This window comes from Carcharhinus amblyrhynchos, chromosome 23 (assembly GCF_965287045.1).
Source record: "Carcharhinus amblyrhynchos chromosome 23, sCarAmb.v2.hapA, whole genome shotgun sequence".
Lineage (NCBI taxonomy): Eukaryota > Metazoa > Chordata > Chondrichthyes > Carcharhiniformes > Carcharhinidae > Carcharhinus > Carcharhinus amblyrhynchos.
Window position 1 is genome coordinate 39081050 of NC_137346.1, and position 21586 is coordinate 39102635.

Consider the following 21586-nt stretch of genomic DNA (forward strand, 5'->3'; position numbering starts at 1 on the left):
GTGGTACACGCAGATACAATAGGGGTGCTTAAAGGGGCTTTTAGATAAAGACATGACAACACAAGGAATAGAGAGATATGGACCAAGGGCAGGCAGAAGGGATTAGTTTAATTTGGCATCATGTTTGGCACAACATGGTGGTACAGTGGCTAGCACTGCTGCCTCACAGTGCCATGGACCCAGGTTCAATTCCCAGCTGTGATCACTGTCTATGCAGAGTCCACACATTCTCCCCATATCTGCATGGGTTTCCTCCTACAGTCTGAAAGACGTGCTGGTTAGGTGCATTGGCTGTGGTATATTTTCCCTCAGTGTATCTGAACAGGCGCCAGAGTGTGGTGACTATATAATAACTTCATTGCAGTGTTAATGTAAACTTACTTGTGACAATAATAAATAAACTTTAATTGTTGTGGGCCGGGGGGCCTATTCCTGTGCTATTCCTGTTCTGTGTTCGATGGAAAGATACGCCCAGGGCCAGCTCCACTCCAGGGCGCTCCTCAGCTGAAGGTGAAGGGGATGATACAACACGAGTCGGAGTATACTGGGCTGGTGTAACAGACAGGTAGTCATGATGTGGAGATGCCGGTGTTGGACTGGGGTGAACACAGTAAGAAGTCTGACAACACCAGGTTAAAGTCCAACCAGTTTATTTGATGGTAAACCCACAAACTTTCGGAAACGGTGTTCCTTCGTCAGGTGTTTGGAAAGTCAGAACTTTCCACAGTCCACAAAGAACTTTCCAAACACCTGACAAAGGAACAGCCTTTCCGAAAGCTCGTGGGTTTACTATCAAGGTTGGACTTTAACCTGGTGTTGTGGGACTTCTTCCTGTAACAGAGAGGAACAGGATCTGGGCTGGTGTCACTGGGCTGACGGTGCTGTTTGGCCGGTTGGTCAGACTGCTGGGTCGCAGTGGCTGGGCTTCAGGCAATCTCCCTGGATCAGCAGCCATTCCCTTTCACATCCTTTCCGACAGGCAGCAACATGACAAGTGGTGTCTTGATGCAAGAGCAAATCGAAGAGGCCACCTGCTGTGTGCTGCAGCAGAATGAAAAAAGGAGCAGCCACTTCAGCCTGAAGTAACTGTTGACATCTCCGACTAAATTACTCCATCTCCAGATGGTTCACCCTTTTAACCTCGACAGTAAGATCGAGTGAGAGCCACATCAAGGGCACAATCAATGTTAATGACTGACGCGACAGTCTCACCCATCAGCACATTGGGAGCTTGTTGTGTGACTCATATGAAAATGAACTGGTAAATGCAGCGACTCGAACAGCAGTGATCGACACGGAGAAGAAGATGCTTGAAGGTTCAACGCTCCATCTGGACCCGCTGCTCGCCAGTGTAGCCCCCCCCCCCCAACCCCCCAAATTCAGCAATAGATTCTGGCCTATTAAATCATTGGAATAAAAATAAATCAGCCCACCTCCCCCTCTCACCACAGCCCCACGGCAAAACTTCTTTAAAGGCAACTGATGAATTCACAAACTCTCCAGATGGGAAGATTGGGAGTTTAACAAAAAGCCAGAGAGAAGGAAAGAAATCAAATTGACAAAAGGCAGAGGGTTTACTTCTCCCTCACAGAATGATGAACACACACTCACTACAGTCTCTGCAGAAACCATGACAACTGCTGAGAAACATCTGTTTTGCAATCTGCCACCAGGAGGATCGCTCCTTGAAGCTTTGCCACTTATTGCTCCGTTTCGCTTGGTGCTGGTTTTAGAAAGAGAACAATCCAGGCCCAGGGCACCATGGCGATGTCACTCCCTCAACACCGTCCGATAGACCCCCTCCACTCCCTACTCCCCCCCCGACACCCCCAATACCCCCCCAACACCCACCCTACACTCCCCCCGAAACCCTCCTACAGCCCCCTCAACACCGTCCGATAGACCCCCTCCACTCCCTATTCCCCACTTCAATACCGACCCTACATTCCCCCCCAAAACCCTCCTACAGCCCCCTCTACACCCTCCCTATAGACCCCCTCCACTCCCTATTCCCCCCCGACACCCCCAATACCCCCCCAACACCCACCCTACACTCCCCCCGAAACCCTCCTACAGCCCCCTCAACACCGTCCAATAGACCCCCTCCACTCCCTATTCCCCACTTCAATACCGACCCTACACTCCCCCCCAAAACCCTCCTACAGCCCCCTCTACACCCTCCCTATAGACCCCCTCCACTCCCTATTCCCCCCCGACACCCCCAATACCCCCCCAACACCCACCCTACACTCCCCCCGAAACCCTCCTACAGCCCCCTCAACACCGTCCGATAGACCCCCTCCACTCCCTATTCCCCACTTCAATACCGACCCTACATTCCCCCCCAAAACCCTCCTACAGCCCCCTCTACACCCTCCCTATAGACCCCCTCCACCCCCTATTCCCCCCCCGACACCCCCAATACCCCACTTCAATACCCACCCTACACTCCCCCCCCAAATCCCTCCTACAGCCCCCTCAACACCGTCCCATAGACCCTCTTCACTCCCTATTCCCCCCTCTACACACCCTATACCCCCCTCAACACCCACCCTATCACCCCTCTACACTCCCCCCAAAACCCTCCTACAGCCCCCTCTACACCCGCCCTATTTCCCCCTCTACACACCCTATACCCCCCTCAACACCCACCCTATCAGCACCCTACACTCCCCCCGTAACCCTCCTACAGCCCCCTCAACACCGTCTAATAGACCCTCTTCACTCCCTATTCCCCCCTATCTACACCCCCTATACCCCACTTCAATACCCACCCTATACCCCCTACACTCCCCCCAAAACCCTCCTACAGCCCCCTCTACACCTGCCTTATAGGCCCCCTCCACTCCCTATACTCCCCTCTACACCCCCTGCCCCCCTACATCCCCTCAACACCCATCCTATAGACCCTCTACATGCCACATCTACACCCCCTCAACACTCACCCTATAAACCCCCTAACCCCCTGACAACCCCTCTACACCCCCTACCCTCCTCAACACCCATCCTATAGACCCCCTACACCCCCTTATGCCTTCCTACGCCCCTTCAACACCCACCCTATAAACCACCTCCACCACCCCACCTGCACCCCCTACACCCACCCCGCTACAACCCCTTCCCCCCCCCCACACCGCCTCAACATCCACTCCACCCCCTCTCTACACCCCCACACCCAGCCATGCCACCCCTACACCCGCCTCCACTACCTCGACACCCACCCTACAAACCACCTACACCCACTACAGCCCCCTCAACACCCCCTTTTCAACTCCCAACATCCCCTCTATAACCCCCCCTAAACCCCCTACAGCTCTTAGACCCCCTCCACACCATCTATACCCCCTACATCCCCTCTACACTTTCTCAACACCCACCCTATAAACCACCTACCTCCTACACCCCCTCCAGCTCCTCTACACCCCCTCTGCACCCTCTCAACATCCACCCTATAAATCACCTACACCCCCTTCCACCTCCTTTACACACCATCTATATCCCTCTACACTCACTCCCTCTGCACTCCCCTACACCCCCAATCCCCCTTTCTACACCCTCCTAAACACCCCCCCTACACCTGCTCTACACCCCCCTACATTTCTCCTACATCTTCTGCCTACAACCTCTACAGCCCCTCTACAAACCAGCTCAGGTTACTGTATAAAGAAAGATGAGACTCACAGAAATACTTCCTCAATTTTCCATTTTCGAAAACCACAAGTAAATATATGTTCAATTAGGGGTAAAAAGGGAACTTTGAACAGGATCTTCTGACTCAGTGGAGCATAAAGAGCACAGGCAACAGATCTTCAGCTTTCAATGCTTTTTTGTTGTACCATTCATTACTGATTCTTACTATCTCTTCTCATCCTTGTCTCAACACTCACCGCCATAACCTGTCTCCCTCCAGTCTCCTTACAGCCTCACATCTGTCTCCCCCCCAGCCTCACATGTCTTTCTCCAGACTCACATCTGTCTCCCCGCCTCACATCTGTCTTTCCCCAGCCTAAAACAGAAAGAAATCCCATAACACCAGTTTAAAGTCCAAACAGGTTTATTTGTAGCAAAAGCTGCAAGCTTTCGGGACAGCCTTTCCCTTCTTCAGGAGGCTGGAACTCCCACCCACCTGAAGATGGGACAGGCTGTCCCGAAAGCTTGTGGCTTTTGCTACAAATAAACCTGTTTGGACTTTAAACTGGTGTTGTGGGATTTCTTTCTGTTTTACCCCAGTCCAACGCCAGCATCTCCACATCATTTCCCCAGCCTCACCTCTGTCTCCCTCCAGCCTCACCTCTGTCTCTCCCAGCCTCACCTCTGTCTCCCTCCAGCCTCACCTCTGTCTCTCCCAGCCTCACCTCTGTCTCCCTCCAGCCTCACCTCTGTCTCCCTCCAGCCTCACCTCTGTCTCCCTCCAGCCTCACCTCTGTCTCCCTCCAGCCTCACCTCTGTCTCCCTCCAGCCTCACCTCTGTCTCCCTCCAGCCTCACCTCTGTCTCCCTCCAGCCTCACCTCTGTCTCCCTCCAGCCTCACCTCTGTCTCCCTCCAGCCTCACCTCTGTCTCCCTCCAGCCTCACCTCTGTCTCCCTCCAGCCTCACCTCTGTCTCCCTCCAGCCTCACCTCTGTCTCCCTCCAGCCTCACCTCTGTCTCCCTCCAGCCTCACCTCTGTCTCCCTCCAGCCTCACCTCTGTCTCCCTCCAGCCTCACCTCTGTCTCCCTCCAGCCTCACCTCTGTCTCCCTCCAGCCTCACCTCTGTCTCCCTCCAGCCTCACCTCTGTCTCTCCCAGCCTCACCTCTGTCTCTCTCAGCCTCACCTCTGTCTCTCCCAGCCTCACCTCTGTCTCTCCCAGCCTCACCTCTGTCTCTCCCAGCCTCACCTCTGTCTCCCTTTGCTCTTCAAACATCTTTTCTTCTGATTTAACTCACTTCCTATCAATCGAGCGTGTGAAAGCCTCACTTGTCCAGGATAAGGACGGCGATCGCTGTGACAGATGAGGTCCTCGAGGAGTTAGACAGTCTAAATGCCCCCTTAAGCAATTTAACTTGGATTTTTAAACGCTGTAGTAGACCACCTGAATTCCAAAATTTCACCAGAAGATTGGAATTAAATTGCGACATCAACTTGAATTTATAACACACTGTTTACATAGTCAACCTTCCCAAGGTGCTTTGGAGGAAAATTATCCAGTAACATTGAACCATAGCTGGAGATAGACAGAGTTCCCAAATCTTCACCAAAAAGCTCAGTTTTAAGGAGTGCCTTAAAGTAGCTCAGAAGTGGAGGGGTGTGTTGGGTTAGCGTTAGATTAAATTTGGGAATGTGCAAAGAATTGGAGGGCGTGGAGGTATCTTGGGGGTTTGTGAGGCTGGAGAAGATTATGAGGGTAGGGTGAGACCAAGAGGATTGAGAATTTTAAAGTGAAGGTGTTACTAAACCTGAAGCTAATGTTGGTCAGCAGGCAGAGGGTACTGGGTAAATGGGAGCTGCTGCAGGCCAGGATATTGGCAGTAGAACTTTGGATATGCTCAAGTTTATAGAAGGTAAAGAGTGGGAGGCTGGGCAGCAGTAAATCAGAATAGTAAAGTGCAGGGGTTACAAAAGCATGCAGGAGGATTTCAGCAGCTAAGACAGGGGCAGAGGCAGGTGATATCACAGAGGTGTAAAGAGGCAGGGTGTAGCTGTGTTGTAGGAAGCTCATATCAGAGTCAAACATGATACCCTAACACTGTGATCATTGTGGTTATATCTCAGATACTTTCCAGGGACAGGGGATTGGGCCCCGGAGATGGAGTTTCTGGCGGGGACTGAAGACAACGGCACTGATCTTCTCAATACTGACCTGGAATAAATTTCTACTCATTCCACACCAATGTCAGGCAATAACAGTCGGACAGGGACAGTGGCCGGAATCTTCCTGTCGTTCACACTGGCGGGAGGTTCCTGTCCCGCCAACGGTGAGCCCCTGCCGTGTGATTCCCCCCCGTGACGGGGCAGGGGAGGCACACAGAACAGTAAACCACGTTGACAGCAGCGGGAGCAGACATTCCCATCACCAGCCAATGGAGGGTCACCTTGGTCACCTTCACGGTTGCAAAACACGCTATGAAAATCTGGCCCAGTGGAGAAATCGAGAGAGTCCGAGATGGGTCGCAGAGATAGAGATTCAACAGTCCAATGTACCTCACTTGTAAATCTTCATTGGAAATAACAATGGTGAGGAATGTAAACGGATAATTGGCAACACACTGAGACAAGAGAAGAATTTCCCAGTGGGGAATGTGGGGAATCATAGGTTCAATGTCAGCTGCTGTCCTCACATACACTACAATATGAGCCATATCTCAATTGACCACATACTGTATCCTATACATTTCAGAAAGAAATCTATTTAATTTGCAGGAAAGGACTCGTACTATTTGCTTCCAGCATGCTGTTAACAAACCTGTTCCACAGATTAAATAGTTGCTCACTGAAATTTTATTCTTGTTGAACACTCTCCAATTGCAGGCTTTGCCCACTAATGCAACTGTTGTGGGTCGGCACGGCAGCACAGTGGTTAGCACCACTGCCTCACAGCGCCAGGGACCCGGGTTCGATTCCCGGATTGGGTCACTGTCTGTGTGGAGTTTGCACATTCCCCCAGTGTCCGCATGGGTTTCCTCCGGGTGCTCCGATTTCCTCCCACAGTCCAAAGATGTGTGGGTTAGGCTGATGGGCCGTGCTCAATTGACCCTAGTGTCAGGGAGTATTAGTAGGGTAAATATATGGGGTTACAGGGATAGGGCCTGGGTGGGATTTTGGTCAGTGCAGACATGATGGGCTGAATAGCCTTCTCCTGCACCATGGTTTATATTATCTAGCCCCTCTAGAATCCAAAATACAGCAATCACAGCACCTCTCCACCTTCTCATTATCAGTGAGAATATGCCCAATTGATATAATTGCTCTTCCAGCCCTCCAACCCCTCAATCATTCTGGCTGCTCTCTTCTGTTTCCTCTTCAAAGCTGCAATATTATTCTGTTGTGAAGCAACCAGAACCGCACACGCTATTCTAAGTACTGTTGCATCGACCATCTTCGAAGTTGCGGGGCTACCTTACTATCTCAGCTCAAAACTGACCTTTTAATAACTCCCAACAACACATTTGCTTTACTCACTGCCACCAAGCACAGTTATAAAACATCACTTTACAATTCCCACTTCTGGCACAGGACTTTGTCTGCACACAACTGGGGCAGCCAAGCTAACAAGTGGAAAATTCCTTATCGAGCTAAGTGCAGAAAGATGCCCCCCTCCAAGGTATTCCGATTTCTTTTCTCCACAGGCCATTGGCTGTGTTGCTTTTTTAAAACTCATTTATGAGACGTGGGCATCGTTGGCTGGGCCAGCATTTATTGCCCATCTCTAGTTGCCCTTCAGATGGTGGTGAGCTGCCACCTCGAACCGCTGCAGTCCCTAAGGTGTAGGTACACCCACAGTGTGGTTAGGGAGGGAGTTCCAGGATTTTGACCCAGTGACAGTGGAGGAATGGCGATATATTTCCAAGGTGTGTGTCTTGGAGGGGAACCTTCAGGTGGTGGCGTTCCCGAGTATCTGCTGCCCTTGTCTTTCTAGATGGTAATGTGGGTGGGTTTGGAGAGCGCTGCTTAAGGAACCTTGGTGAATCCCTACGGTGCATCTTGTCGATGGTACACACGGTTGCCACAGTGCATCGGTAGTGGAGGATTGAATGTTTGTGGAAGGGGTAGCAATCCTGGATGGTATCGAGAATCTCGAGTGTTATTGGAGTTGCACTCATCCAGTATTCTATCACACTCCTGGTTCCTTGTGGTGGACAGTTTTTGGGGACAGGAGATGAATTATCTGCCACAGGAATCTGACCTCCTCTTATAGCCACAGGATTTGTAAGGCTAGTCCAGTTTAGTTTCTTGTCAATGGTAACCCCCAGGGTGTTGATAGTGGGGGATTTGGTGATGGTAATGCCATTGAATGTTAGGGAGAGATGGTTAGACCCTCTCTAGTTGGAGATGGTCATTGCCTGGTATATGTGTGGAGTGAATGTTACTTGCCACTTATCAGCCCAAGCCTGGATATTGTCCAGGTCTTGCTGCATTTGGACATGAATTGCTTCAGTATCTGAGGAATTGCGAACGATACTGAACATTGTGCAAACATCAGGAAACATCCCCATCTTTGACCTTACAATGGAAGGAAGGTGCAGCAGCTGAAGATGGAAGCCATTCAAGTATTTAATCTTTTGAGTTAGAAAACAGACTCCATTTAATCATTATGGAGGACAAGTGAGAGATAATAAAGTTGGGTGTACAAATTGGCGATGGGTGGAAAGTTATTTTCTCTTTCAGCACTTTGCTGTCTTGGCTCATGCAACTGCCCTTTAACAAGAATGGGATGGGCCTCAATAGGGGCAATCAGCTTCTTCCAGGTTGGGATAATAGGAAGCTGCACTGGGAGCCACTCCTGTAAAGATATCAAAGTTCAACCAAGGGTATGTTTTCTTGGGGAGTGGAGCTGGCGGGAGCGAGGCTCTTCAACATCCCTCTTAATAACTGGATATAAACTGTGAACTCTGATCCCCCTCACTGGGCCCAACCTCCCAGGAGCAATGTTAACAATCAAACAATTTGACTTACAGCAGCCAAGGCCGTCAGTGTTACAATGATGGACATGCTTTGAGGGTCAGGAGGTCAATTACCCACCACAGGCCTCTGACCTGCTCTTGTAGCTCGTAAAGTACAGTTTCTGGCCCATGGTAACAGGGTGTTGATAGTGGGGGATTCAGTGATGGTAATGTCATTGAGTGTCAAGGGGTGATTGTTAGATCCTCACTTCTTGGAGATTATTGATGTATATGTAAGTTACAAAAAGGTTAGGAATGAAATCAACAAAATTTACACTTGAATGAATAAAATGGTAAAAGGCAGCATTTTGAAAGAGTAAGGTTAATTCAGTTTTATGAATGAATATCCTGAAGAATGTAAGGCCAGGTTCAACCCAATTTCAACCTACCACAGCAGGTCAAAAGCTAAGAATCCTACAGTGAGTAACTCACCTCCTGACTCCCTAAAGCTTATCCACTATCTACAAGGCAAGAGTCAGGAGTGTGATGGAATACTCCCCACTTACCTGGATGAGTGCAGCTCCAACAACACTCAAGAAGCTCAACACCATCTAGGAGAAAGCAGCCCACTTGATTGGCACCCCATCCACAAACATCCACACCCCCCACCACCAACATAAAGTGGCAGCTGTGTGTACCATCTCCAAGGTGCACTGCAGAAACTCACCAAGGTTCCTTAGACATCACCTTCCACACCCACGACCTCTACCATCTAGAAGGATAAGGACAGCAGGTACCTGGGAACACTATCACCTGCCCCTTCAAGCCACTCACCACCTTGACTTAGAAATATATTGGCTGTTCCTTCACTATCGCTGGGTCAACATCCCAGAATTCCCTCTCTAACAACACAGTCGGTGCACCTACACCTCGGGGACAGCAGCTGTTTAAGAAGGCAGCTCACTATCACCTTCTCAAGAGCAAGTAGAGATGGGCAATAAATGCAGGCCCAGCCAGTGATGCTCACATCCTGGAAGTTAACTAAAGAAAAACAGTTTGAGGATTTGAATTCAGTTTCCAAAAAGTCTGGAAACAAAGGTGGCCATGGAGCCGCAAGTTTGTTATAAAAACCCAACTAGTTCTCTAATGTCCTTCAGGAAGCAGAATCCACTGCCCTTATCTGGTGCGGCCACATTTGAATGACAAGAGTCAACCTACATCAATGTTGTTGACTATTGGCCATGCTAAATTGCCCTATCGGGCAGGATTTTCCCATCCTGCCTGCCACGGGAATTGTATTGGGCAGGACACAGACCATGAAAAGGTCCGTTGACCATGGACAGGATTTTCTGATCTCGGGGTGAGTGCGGCTGGAAAATCCCACCCTTCGTGTCTGAAGATGTGCCGGTTAGGTGGATTGGCTATGGTAAATGTGTGGGATTATGGGGATAGTACGGGGGACTAGGCAAGATGCTCCTTCAGAGAGTCAGTGCAGACTCAATGGGCTGAATGGCCTCCTTATGCACCGTATGGATTCTACGGTTCTATACCTCCAGTGCATTGGTTCAAGAAGAAGGTCCATCTTTCCCAGAGCATCTTAGACTTGGGTAATAAATGTCAGTCTTCAAAGCATCACCCACGTAATGGAGAACGAGCGGTTTAAAAGTTTGGTCTCTGAAATTTCTGGTGGACAATTTCAAAGTCAGCTCTGAGGACTTTACATCTGGACAGAAAATCAAAGGAAGCAGTCACTATCCTGTGTATCACCAGTCACTGATACTGTCAGCCGTTCATGAGGGATGGCAGTATTTTTTACAAAACAAATCACTTGTCCAAAATAAAGCTTTTAACCTTAATAAAGCTGACAAAACTCCAGCTCTCATTGGCTCAAAAGTCCTTTGGAAAGGGTAAAAGAGATGCTCAAATACTCAACGCTATGAAGGGCCCTTTCTCGTTTTCAACTCATTCTGCTAAATGGACAGCACTCTGAAACATATAACAAACCACACCTACTCAGAAACTGTTCAATAATTGATAGCAAAATATCCAGCTTTTTCAGGGAGGCTGAAGTCTTGAATTTAAACTTTAATAGATGTATTAAAAGATACCAACAGACAGTTTAATGGCTAAATGTCATCATATTATTGGGAAAGGTGTTTTTCTTTTGAACATTTTAAAATTGTTATTGTGTGCATTAGATATTTGTTACAGAGTAAAGAAAAACGGCAAATGTTTTTCTTTCAAAAACCATTTGTCTGATTCAGAATGGTGGCCGGAACTTTACAGCTCCCCAGTCTCCCCAGACGTAGGATGGCACACAGGAGGGGCGTAAGAGTGAGCACCATGGCAGTGTCACGTGCCTGCTGCCAACCCACCCCAGCTGCCATTTTACCAGTGGCCTGCTCACTGTGGACCAATTGGTCAATTAATGGCCACCTAAGGACCTCCTCCCACCAGCACACGGATCTCATGGTGTGGGAAGGCTAGCCTGCTGGAGCAGACGCTTAGTGCTTCCAATCCCACCCAATCACCCTGGCAAATCATAGTCCCCCAACTGTCTCATCAGGGCCTACCAAGCTGACCCCAGCAAGACCCCAGACTTACATTTAAGTCCAGGCTCCATTGGCATCTCTCTCTCTGAGACTGCCTGCAGTTCCCTGTGACAGCCACTGCTCCCAGTGGCAGTGTTGGGACACGAGATCTGCTATCCCTCTGATTGGTCAGTCGCTCTCAGAGGCAGGGTGGCCCCTCAAGTCTATAGACTGTGAAATGACTGCAAGGCCAGGAGGCTGGGTGGAGGGGGACCAACCATTGAGGGATAGGGCAGCGAGGGATACCATCAGGGGTTAACGACCCCACTCATAGAATCATAGGATCCCTACACAGCAGGAGGCCATTCAGCCCATTGAACTTGCCCCAACCAGGCCCGATCCCTGCAACCCCATGCCTCCCTGACACTAAGGGGCAATTTAGCATGGCCAATCAACCTATCCTGCACATTGTTGGAGTGAGGGAGGAAACCCACACAGACACGAGGAGAATGTGCAAACTCCACATAGACAATGACCCGAGGGTGGAATTGAACCCGGGTCCCTGACGCTGTGAGGCCACAGTGTGTCACCGTGACCACTGTGCCACAGTGCCGCTCCTGGTATAAAATCCAACCCAGTGTGACAGCAAAATGCCATGGTCAAACGTGTATAGGTTTGGATAGGCGTATAACAATTCTAAACGTTTACATACAATAGTTTGCAATTAAAAATCCTATGATGAAAGTGTAATACAAGAATTAGGGTCTAGGTACACTGAGTATATTCAAGATGTGAAAGTTTAAGTACAGACACGGGCTAACTAACCCCCGACTGACAGAGAAAGAGCAGCAGCCGGATAGCTGGCAGTAGCCGTACTCTGACAGACACACATGAAATGATACTTTGAAGCCGACCACTCAACTAAGAAAAGGCAATGCCAAGCTCCAACAGTCAGAATGTCAAATCCAAACCTGCTTTGTGAAAAGCAGACCACTCACCACTGATTCATAGGTAACAAAAATATCTGATGTAGACTATTTATGTCTCATTTTTCAAAATGTACCAATGGTGCACACATCACTGCCACCAAAATGTCACACTGCCTTTGTTCCATCACCTCATTTCATGCCTTGAGACCTTAACAGTAAAGGACGTGAACAATGCTGAACTTTATTGTAATTAACCAACCAGCCACTTGACATCTGGATTTTAATAGTATGCGGAATAATCCCGGGGATTTCATTCCCAGCTCTATCGGAGTGGGTTGCACTCACACAATGCTTGCAGCATCGAATCTCTGTTTTATTTCACGCTAAGCTGTCTTGTGTCGGCAGTTGATGAATTACAATTAACAGGTTCGGAGATTCGTACAGCATCAAGTAGCTGTCCTGGAAAAGCCGGGAAGATCCAGGTCCGGGGCAGCCCTTTCCAACACCCCGTGCTGCAGCCACTCAGTCAAGTTCATCACCTTAGGGAGAACCCCAGTGGGGAAGGTCAGAATGGATCAGAGTGCAGACCTGCCTCTAATGCCTCCCAGTCCTAAATCCCCAACTCACAAATGAGTAGGATTCGAATTTGGGTGGCAGAGTGGTCCGCACCTGCTGTCTCACAGCGCCAGAGACCGGGGCTCCATTCCTGCCTGTTTGCACATTCTCCCTGTATCTGTATGGGTTTCCTCCGGGTGCTCCAGTTTTCTCTCACAGTCCAAAGATGTGCGGGTTAGGTGGATTGGCCATTCTCAATTGCCCCTTAATGTCATGGGGACTAAATGCATGGGGTTGTGGGAGTAAGGATGAGATTGTGGTCAGTGCAGACTCGATGCTCGAATGGCCTCTTTCTGCGCTGTATGATTCTATGAATTGCCTTTTACGGCGTGTCCCAATGTCTCTCCATCTTGAACACGTGCCCGGAAGGATCTTCTTCAGTCTCAGGATGTGGGCAAGACTGGCATTTAGAGCCCATCCGTTGCCAGCCTGGGAAAGGCAGTGATCTGCCTGCTGATGATGATAGTAGGCAAGGAATTCCAGGGTACTTTCCCCAGCAGTGATGAAGGAATGGCAGATGGATTTGTCAAGTCAGGCTGCTGTGTGTCTTGGACGTAACATTAGAGTAGAAATTCCAAGTGACAAGTGAACATGTGGTTGCTAAGTTGTACTTGTCTGCCTTCCCGTGTGTTTCTTTTTCATTTGTACATAACATGTGGGCATCATTGGCTGTGCCAACATTTACTGCCCATCCTTCATTGCCCTTGATCTGCTAGGCCATTTCAGCGGGTGTTTAAAAGTCAGCCACATTGCTGTGGATCTGTCAGTGTGCATGATTTATGTTTAAGCAGCTTACTGTCTATGTAAGGGCACCCACACAGCCATGTATTTGCCCCCACACTTAGTCAGAATTTATAACCTTTTATCTCGTCCAATCCAAGGAACAACTGATCTGACTACTTTCCAATGTGATTTAAAATTAAAATACAAATGTAAATAAATCCGCCAGTATAACAGTGAGACAGAGAGTTAGTCGTTAACACCCTGTATCTCATTCTGCACTGCCATTTACTTATCTACAAAGGCGATTCTGGATCAAACACTAACAAACTAAAGTTTTCAAAAATAAATTTTCCAATGTTGTTTTTTGTCAGTTAAGTCTCCGTATCTGGAAGTGGTAATCAAAAAATTCACCCTTAAATTACCAGTGACACCACTGAAATTCCTAAAATGTCTGCAAGGAAAAGGGTTAAAACCAAATAAGGTATTCTATTAAAGGCTGGACATAGCCAAAAGGCTGAGGAGACATTATTGTGAGGAATGAGAAATGGTAGAGACACTGAACAAATCTTTTCATGCAGATTCTCGCTATGATGGAGAGACCCTCTGTTCTGGCGAAGATCCCAGAAATGGCTAAAAGTCTCACCCCGAACACAGCGTGTTCCATTTTCACAGAGGCTGGGCTGGAGTTGGCCCAGAGTTCACACATCTGCCGGGGCAGCTGGTAATTTAAATCACCCATTGCCTCCACTAAACAGGACTTCTGGTCGGTCAGGAGTGTGAAACCCAGAGTGTGCAGATCAGACCAGGTGAAAGGAGACCTGAATTTGATGGATTCATTTGGCTAGCCGGGTAAGGATATGGTTTCAGGACACCTTTGGGAAAGGTAAGGCATCCTCTGGGATCATTGAAACGGAACATGAATGTACCTTATTATGCATAAACTCTTGGGACTGCCAGGCTGCTAAAGAGTGGTCAAATTATTGTCAAATTATCAAGGAACTGTCAAACTGTCAAGGAGAAGTCAAAGGATACGTAGTGAGTCGACCATTGAGAGGGATAAGAGCAAAGGTGCAGGGTATAGATTGGCATAGTGGCTATAAAGGGCCATGGAAATGTGGGGGGCATAGAGACTGGTGGGGGGAGGGTAGAGGGGCATGTATTGGTATAGTGGGTATGAAGAGCCATGGGCAGGGTGGGTAGGTGTATGAAGTGTCATGGATTGGGATGAGGGGTGAGGGGGGTGAATGAGGGAGGATGAGAGTTGGAGGGATTTTGGTAGTACAGACGTAGGCCTTCTGTCCAACCTCCCCCTCACAGCTGACAGCCTCTGAACTCATTCAGAGGGAAGCTGGCCCGATTTCTAAACCAGCCATCGCTCCTGGAACTAATCTCTGACCCGTGGGTGGACAACTTTAAAGGCGGTGTTAGGGAGCTGGGAATTCACCCACCTCTCTGCACTCAATCTGGGAGCAAAAACTCAGGCTTTCGTTTCTGTCTTCCTAGTAGAAGATACCAGAAATAGAGCATAACCTAGGGGCTAATAAAAGTGAAGAAATTAAATTAATTAACGTCAGCAGAGAAAAAGTCCTGGAGAAACTCAAGGCACTGAAAGCTGACAAATCCCTAGGAGCCAATGGCCTACATCCCAGGATTTGAAAAGATATCGCTGCAGAGGCAGAGCATGTGCTGGTCACGATTTTCCAAAATTTCTGCAATTTTGAAATTGATTGCAAGTTAACTATTGTAACAGAGCCATATAAACAAGGAGGGAAATACAGATCAGTTAGCCTGACAGCAGTCACTGAGAAAGTGAAAATGAACACACACATACACACACACTAAACACAAAACACAGGTTACACACACACGCATACACACTAAACACAGGTTACACACACGCATACACACTAAACACAGGTTACACACACACGCATACACACTAAACACAGGTTACACACACACGCATACACACTAAACACAGGTTACACACACACGCATACACACTAAACACAGGTTACACACACGCATACACACTAAACACAGGTTACACACACACGCATACACACTAAACACAGGTTACACACACGCATACACACTACACACACACTAAACACAGGTTACACACAACACATACACACTAATCACAGGTTACACACAACACATACACACTAATCACAGGTTACACACAACACACACACACAACACATACACACACACACAACACATACACACTAAACACAGGTTACACACAACACACACACTAAACACAGGTTACACACAACACACACACTAAACACAGGTTATAAACACACACACACTAAACACAGGTTACACACACACACTAAACACAGGTTACACACACACACACACTAAACACAGGTTACACACACACACACTAAACACAGGTTACACACGCATACACACTAAACACAGGTTACACACACGCATACACACTAAACACAGGTTACACACACGCATACACACTAAACACAGGTTACACACACGCATACACACTAAACACAGGTTACACACACGCATACACACTAAACACAGGTTACACACAACACACGCACACTAAACACAGGTTACACACAACACACACACACACACACTAAACACAGGTTACACACAACACGTACACACTAAACACAGGTTACACACAACACACACACACTAAACACAGGTTACACACAACACACACACACTAAACACAGGTTACACACAACACACACACACTAAACACAGGTTACACACAACACACACACACTAAACACAGGTTACACACAACACACACACACTAAACACAGGTTACACACAACACACACACACTAAACACAGGTTATAAACACACACACACTAAACACGGGTTACACACAACACACACACACTAAACACAGGTTACACACAACACACACACAACACATACACACTAAACACAGGTTACACACAACACACACACTAAACACAGGTTATAAACACACACACACACTAAACACAGGTTACACACAACACACACACTAAACACAGGTTATAAACACACACACACTAAACACAGGTTACACACAACACACACACTAAACACAGGTTACACACAACACACACACTAAACACAGGTTATACACACACACACGCTAAACATGGGTTACACACACACACACACTAAACACAGGTTGTACACACACACCAAACACAAGTTACACACAACACACACCCCAACAGGTTACACACATACACACAGAGGTTACACACCAAAACACACACACACACAAAACAAAGACATGTATGCCAAATACATGCAACAAACCACACACAACATACACAGAAAAATAGGCATAAACACACACAAAAAAACCAAGCATTCACAGCTCACACACACACAAAAGGACACCACATAATACACGTACAGCCACTTAGACACAAGCAATACAATGCAAAGACAAAAATTCAGCATGTCAATAAAATATACATATTTTATAAATATAAGCTTTGTCAAAGGGTCATCTGGACTTGAAATGTCAGCTCTTTTCTCTCCTTACACATGCTGCCAGACCTGTTGAGATTTTCCAGCATTTTCTCTTTCGTGCATAAACAACATATATAAACACACAAAGTGCTCACATAAAACACATGCCATTGTTTGACTGAAAACTCAAAAACTGCCTTCTGTCCTTATCTGACACAAAGCCAGTGGTTGCCTTCTGCTCTCCAAATAGTTTCTGCATCAAATACTTTGAAGGTAGTTGGCCCACAGGGACCAGTTACTCACAAACTCTCAATGTTGCAGCTACATAAGGGTTCAATGGGTCACCTCACAGACATTAGGTTCAGCTCACAATCCTTACCTTGCTTCAAACACATGGCAACACAGCTTTCGCGTCGAGCCATCACCACAGATCTCAATCTGAAGATGGATTTCCCCTTGGACCTCTTCATCGGGGTCAATCTCACTCAGGCTCATCCAACTGTCTACACCTAGACAAGCAAAGAGAAATAGTTCAGAGGATTGCAATGTAGGAATAATAAGATGCAGCGCTCATAGCAACAGAAGGAGGCCATTCAACCCGTCAAACAGATCATGGTTGACCTGCACCTCTACTCCATTTTTAGTATCATAATTTCATTGAGGCAATGTCATATTGACAGTAGGCTATTACAGTTGGCCTTGCCTTGTAGGTATCATGAGCACTCCCTCATCCACACATTAATAATTTAAAATTAAAATTTATAACCAGAGTTTGTCATTTTAATTTTGATTTTCTCATCCAAAATGGCATAAACAGATTACAGACACACACATGTAAACAAAACACACACTCGGAAGTCAGAGCCTACATTAGGAAAATTGTATTTTGTCCCACACACAGTTTACATGGGCTGGTGCAGGTTTTCAGAACCCTAACAAGAAAAACCTCCTTGGAGAGTCTGTGACCACTAGGTGCTGTAGATATGTTTTTAACGCAGTGATTCATCATAGGGATCTTTCTGCAAATCTTTATATCGACCATGAATGCAATGCATCCCAATACTTTTTCCATTGGAAAAAGTGTTTTAATGCATTAGAACACATAAAGTAAAGATGCTCTGTCAGCCTCTACTGTCATGTTTTGTGCTATAATTTAAATTGACTGACAGCTCTGATTGTTAAAAAGAAACTGCTTTTAGAAATTGAAAAAACCTCTGCCCCCTGTTCCTCTCCATTGATTGGCAGGCATTCTGTTTTGAAATGGGACCAACATACTCTTCTGGCAGTTTCAGGCAATGTAGCTGCAACTTCTGTTATGACAGCTGCAGCCATTATTAATGTTTGGCTGGCTTTCAAAAGCATTCTATTGATCTAAGAATGATTGACTTTTTTAAAAGGCTCTAAAAACAGGAAGTGCCTTTGATGTAGTTTCTTGTTTGCTGACATACCTAATACACAGTGTCAGAGGTGCTTCTGATTGTTCATTAAACTAAGGCCCTGTCTGGCCTCGCAAATAGAGGCAACAGATCCCTTGAGACTAGTTGAAGAAGTGTTGGGGTGAGCTCCCCTGTGCCTTCAACCAACGAAAACATTCCGGCCATTATCTCTCTCCTCTTGGTGGGACATTGGTGCGTGAAAATCTGCTGCCATATTTCTTATTACACTGGTGATTGCAGTTTAAAAATAGTGAATGTAAGACACAACCAAGAAATCATGAAAGTGCTGCTTAAAAGCAAAGTCTTTCCTCTGATCTTTCCTGGGTTTAACCCTGTTGTTTTTTTACAATCCCATTGTATTGTCCAACAAGCCAGTGATTGAAGGCAGTAAGAACATATTGGCAGTGGTTGGCCCACTCATAATGCACTGTACTCAGTTGTGGTTCTGAACTGAGTGTATAAAGATGCTAATTTTATTTCTCAACCAGTCCCAATGGAGATACGTTCCACTGAAACCTCCGGAATAAACATTAAAAAAAACACTCACCAGCAACAAAACTTCTGTTTGATGAAGTTGTTTGAAGCTTTTATTTATTAGTGTCACAAGTAGGTTTACATTAACACTGCAATGAAGTTACTGTGAAAATCCCCTAATCGCCACACTCCGGCGCCTGTTCGGGTACACTGAGGGAGAATTCAGCATGGCCAATGTATCTAACCAGCACGTCTTTTGGACTGTGGGAGGAAACCAGAGCACCCGGAGGAAACCCACAAAGACATGGGGAGAATGTGCAAATTCCACATAGATAATGTGTCTGTGGAAGCTGGGAATTGAACCCGGGTCCCTGATGTTGTAAGACAGCAGTGCCAATCACTGTGCCTACCGTGCCACACTCTGTGTACTCCTGTGAATTTAAAGTCACGAGGAATTATCCCGTGTTTTGAATTCATTAAAAAAAAACCACGTGTATTTAATGCTAAAATGCAATCAAATAAATTGAATGAAGAAATTTCATTAGGTGGATAGAGGCTTTTTATTAAAGACTTCCCTGGAACAGTAAGAGGCTCCATTAAGTCTCTGTTAGTGAGAGAATGGGATAATCATCCTGTGTGAAAAAGTATCTAAAATCACATAATGAGCACTGGCTGCATTCCCACAAGTAACTGCAGATAGCAGCTTAGAAAAACGGACCTAAAAAACAATTTTCTGTTTTCTAATCTGAAAGCCAGATATTTCGCACCACAAAATAGTTCATTAGACTGAATTTTCCAGGTCTATGTTTGGTGGGGGGAGGGAGTTGAGGGGTGGGAGGAGGGGCAAGAGGCTGGGGGGAGGAGGAGGGGGGGAGTGGGTGGGTGGGGACGGTAATGTCTTCCAGCATACAGGTTTACAGCATGGAAACAGGACCTTTGGTCCAATTTGTCCATGCCGCCCTTTTTTTTAAACCACTAAGCCAGTCCCAATTGCCCACGTTTCACCCATACCCCTCTATACCCATCTCACCCATGTAACTGTCTAAATGCTTTTTAAAAGACAAAATTGTACCCACCTTTACTACTACCTCTGGCAGCTTGTTCCAGACACTCACTGCCCTCTGTGTGAAAAAATTGCCCTCTGAACCCTTTTGCATCTCTCCCCTCTCACCTTTAACCTATGCCGTCTAGTTTTAGACTCTCTTACCTTTGGGAAAAGATGTTGAGTATCCAGCTAATCTGTGCCCCTCATTATTTTATAAACCTCTATAAAAATCACCCCTAAGTCTCCAGGGAAAAAAGTCCCAGTTTATCCAGCCTCTCTTTATAACTCAAATCATTCTAGTAAGTCTTTCTGCACTCTTTCTAGTTTAATAATATCCTTTCTATAATAGGGTGACCAGAATTGTACACAGTATTCCAAGTGTCTTGGATTGCCAATGTCTCGTACAACATCAACAAGATGTCCCAACTCCTGTATTCAATATTCTGACCAATGAAACTGAGCATGCTAAATGCCTTCTTCACCACCCTATCCACCTTCCAAGGAGATATGAAACCACACCCCTAGATCTGTAACTCTCCCCAATGTCCTACCATTAACTGAGTAAGTCTTGCCCTGGTTTGATCCTGGGCATCACCTCGCATTTATCTAAATTAAACTCCATCTGCCATTCATCAGCCCACTGGCCCAACTGATCAAGATCATACTGCGATCCTAGATTATCTTCTTCACTGTCCACTGTGCCACCAACCCTGGTGTCATCTGCAAATGTCAACGTCAGGAATGTTCGCAGCTTGGATACCCACCCAAGTAGGCATCTGGTGAAGGGCCTGTGCCAACGTTTACAGACACCCCTAAAGATATCTGAGGTCAGTCCATCCCTCACATTCCATTCTCATGAGAGTCCGGTTGTGAAAGTTTAAAGTGGAGTTGAATCGCAGCAGGAATTGAACTGAGTTGCAGAGCGGGCTCCAGAGGATGAATAATCTACTCCTGTTCCTTAAACATTTCCTCCAGAGGCAGGCAGTGCTGAAAACAGCAATGTTTTTCACTACCCAGAAACATGACAATCTGTACCATCTATAAGATGCACCGCAGGAACTCAACAAGACTTCTTCAACAGCACCTTCCAAACCCACATCTACTACCATGTAGAAGGACAAGAGCAGCAGGTACCTCGAACGCCACCTCCCAGAGGTCCCCCTCCAAGTTACTCACCACTTTGACATGGAAATACGTCATTGTTCCTTCGCTGTCGCTGGGTCAAAATACTGGAACCTTCTTCCTCACAGCACTGTGGATGTACCTACACTTCAGGCAGGGACTGCAGTGGCTCACCACCAGCTTCTCAAGGGCAGTTAGGGGGTGGGTAATAAATGTTAGCCTAGCCAGAGCTAACACATCCCAAGAATGAATTGAAAAAACACTCTGAAAGCTGTTTGTGAGGATGTACTTACAAATTTGGAGCTCTTGCTCTCCAAGGTTGTGGGTCCAACACTTACCTCAACATTACAATGACCCTCCCATTTAAAGAAATATATTTTCTGTATTTTGGGTCTGTGTTAGACCTAAACTCACTAAAATTTCTCTGAGGAATAATACTGCAAACCCTGCCATCTGCATTTCAATAGGCTATCAGTTTTAAGCACTTAACCCAGTTTCATCAATAAAAAAGCTCTTAGCCACTTTTTGTTTTTTTTCAGTAATTCATCACTTTATATTCAGTTGACAAAGATCATCCTTGTTCCTCCGACACAAATTGTGCTTAAATGCTGTACGACATAATGGCTGCATATCTCTCCAGGGAGAAAAGGGTTCACATTTCTATAGC

The 21586-nt window shown here is 46.7% G+C and overlaps 1 protein-coding gene across 1 annotated transcript in view; it reads right to left on the bottom strand.

Annotated features, from left to right (window-relative positions):
- Positions 1-21586, bottom strand: part of rasa4 (RAS p21 protein activator 4) — a 200756-nt gene that overhangs the window by 135479 nt on the left and 43691 nt on the right. The window contains 1 exon segment of the mRNA XM_080210387.1: positions 17222-17351. Coding sequence (XP_080066513.1) covers positions 17222-17351 — 130 coding nt within the window.